Source organism: Panicum virgatum, chromosome 5N, assembly GCF_016808335.1.
Source record: "Panicum virgatum strain AP13 chromosome 5N, P.virgatum_v5, whole genome shotgun sequence".
Lineage (NCBI taxonomy): Eukaryota > Viridiplantae > Streptophyta > Magnoliopsida > Poales > Poaceae > Panicum > Panicum virgatum.
The window spans coordinates 25,412,596-25,414,476 of record NC_053149.1 but is presented as its reverse complement, the minus strand read 5'-3'; the positions used below and the strand labels follow the sequence as shown (position 1 = coordinate 25,414,476).

General features: G+C 44.1%; 1 protein-coding gene across 1 annotated transcript; it reads right to left on the bottom strand.

Moving 5' to 3' along the window:
- On the bottom strand, positions 1-1,611 carry LOC120676447 (probable glutathione S-transferase GSTF1). Its single transcript, XM_039957706.1, has 3 exons — positions 1,373-1,611; positions 1,143-1,191; positions 1-663 (listed from the first exon to the last, which is right to left on the bottom strand). Exons 1-3 carry the CDS (start codon positions 1,520-1,522, stop codon positions 212-214), a joined length of 651 nt encoding a protein of 216 aa, XP_039813640.1. The 5' UTR covers positions 1,523-1,611; the 3' UTR covers positions 1-211.
- Positions 1,612-1,881: the final 270 nt, after the last annotated feature.

The window sequence follows — 1,881 nt, the reverse complement described above, 5'->3', positions numbered from 1 at the left end:
TTGATGGAAAGGGAAGACTTCATCACATCCAAGATACCATGTATACAAGCTTTTATATAGTAGGTAAAATCTGAGTAGTTTAACTTGCCTCAACCCCAAAAACTAAATCATAGGCTACAGAAAGTTCTCTCTATGCTTTGCTTGTGACATAAAAAAACTGCAACTTGACGTAGTAAGTTAAGGAAAGGATGCCCTGCTCTTTTTGTGATTATCATTCCTTGGGCAGCAGGCTGACGACCCTCTGGACTGCTGGCCTTGACATCAGCTCCTGCCACCATGCCTTGACACTCGGGTAGGAATCAAACACGGATGCATATGGCGTCCTCATGAAGTAGACCGTGTATGAGAAATGACTGAGGTCTGCTAGGCTGACGAAGTCCCCAGCCAGATACTTCGATTCGGATAGCCGTGCCTCGTACACACCCAACAATTTCTTCATCTTCTCGATGCATTCGCCGATGAGCTTCTGGTCGGGAGTTCCTCCTCGCATCGGCACAAGATAGTGCTGGTAGATGATGGGAGTAATGGCAGGGTCGTACTGGCGTGCCTCCACCTCCAGCCAAACATCGACGAGCGTAGACTCTTGGAGGTTGCTTTCTCTTAGCAGGTCGACCCCGGCGGTCTTGTATTTGCGGAGCACATGCCTTGAAATTGCCCGAGAATCTATTAGAGAAGACGGAAACACATGTTTAATTATCTGTATGCATAGTCGTTAGTACAGACATCAAAATAATATTTACCTTTGGGTGATACCATACCATCAGTTGCAAAACTGTCAGGATAGTTTGTGCCAGCATATATATGCTAATCATACTGTGAACTGTATCATGACGTGTAAAGTTTTGGACCTTTAGATAGTAGTATTATAAGGAAAATACGGTTTTTTTCGATCCTGCTATAGCCTAGGACCTACCAAACCAAGGTGATTTATTTGTCTCAATCCAAGATACGCGACATATGTTCCAAAATTATTTCTACCAAAAATAAAATAAAGTATGCAACACAACATCCCCTATTTGATTACAGAAAAACAATGAAAACGTCCCATCTTTTGTTTCCCAGATCAGTGATGCGGTGGTTTATTGTTCTATCAAACCATTATTACTGTTGGAATTTACAACTTACTCTAAAAAGGAACTCACCAAAGAGCATTAGCTCGCCATCCTGAAAAGCTGGAATCTGCCCAAATGGCTGAAAAGAGAAAAAAAGGACAAGTGACAATGGTTTAATCAAGTGGCAGAAATTGTGTATTCCTAAATCCTAATAAAATAAGCACGGGATTATGCACAGGTAACCTCTTATTTTTGTACCAAGTAAAACAGGAAATCCAAGAAAGAAGAAATTATTAGGTCAGGGAGTCAGGATCACATACGTTTCGCGCGAGGTGCTCAGGGCCCTTGTGCTCCTCAGCGGCAAAGTTGATGTTGACGATCTCGTAGCAGACACCCATCTCCTCGAGGCACACCAGCACTCTTGCTACGTTCGTCGACATCGCCGGTCCGAATACCTTCACCAGCGCCATGCCCCCTCTCACCAATCCTGAGCTGCCAAGTCCAGAGTTTCAGCACCTGATGGCTGATGTCTTTATCTGCAGGCGTGTGGTAAGTCGGCCAATGGTCACGGCCCCATTTTATAGTGGTGTTAAGGCTTGATAGGATATTTTAGCTACAAACAACTAAACAAGAACAAGAAAACTAAACAGATGACAGTGTTGATGGCTTTCCGTGATGTCAGCGCATTGGTCAGCTGATTGGGGTAGCAACGATCAGGATTATGTGTAGCTGTGTCAGTCTGGTGACCAAAAGCTTGGGCGACTCCAGTTTCATGGACATGGCTGGCTCAATACTCCACTTTGGGTTCCTAACTTCAAACTAAGCTTCA

Excerpts from the sequence above, each read along its gene's own strand:
- LOC120676447 (XM_039957706.1), bottom strand. The coding sequence starts at position 1,522 with ATGGCGCTGGTGAAGGTATTCGGACCGGCGATGTCGACGAACGTAGCA. Across the intron at positions 1,192-1,372 it reads CTGAGCACCTCGCGCGAAAC|CCATTTGGGCAGATTCCAGC; the intron begins GTATGTGATCCT and ends TTCTCTTTTCAG. Across the intron at positions 664-1,142 it reads TGGCGAGCTAATGCTCTTTG|ATTCTCGGGCAATTTCAAGG; the intron begins GTGAGTTCCTTT and ends CTTCTCTAATAG.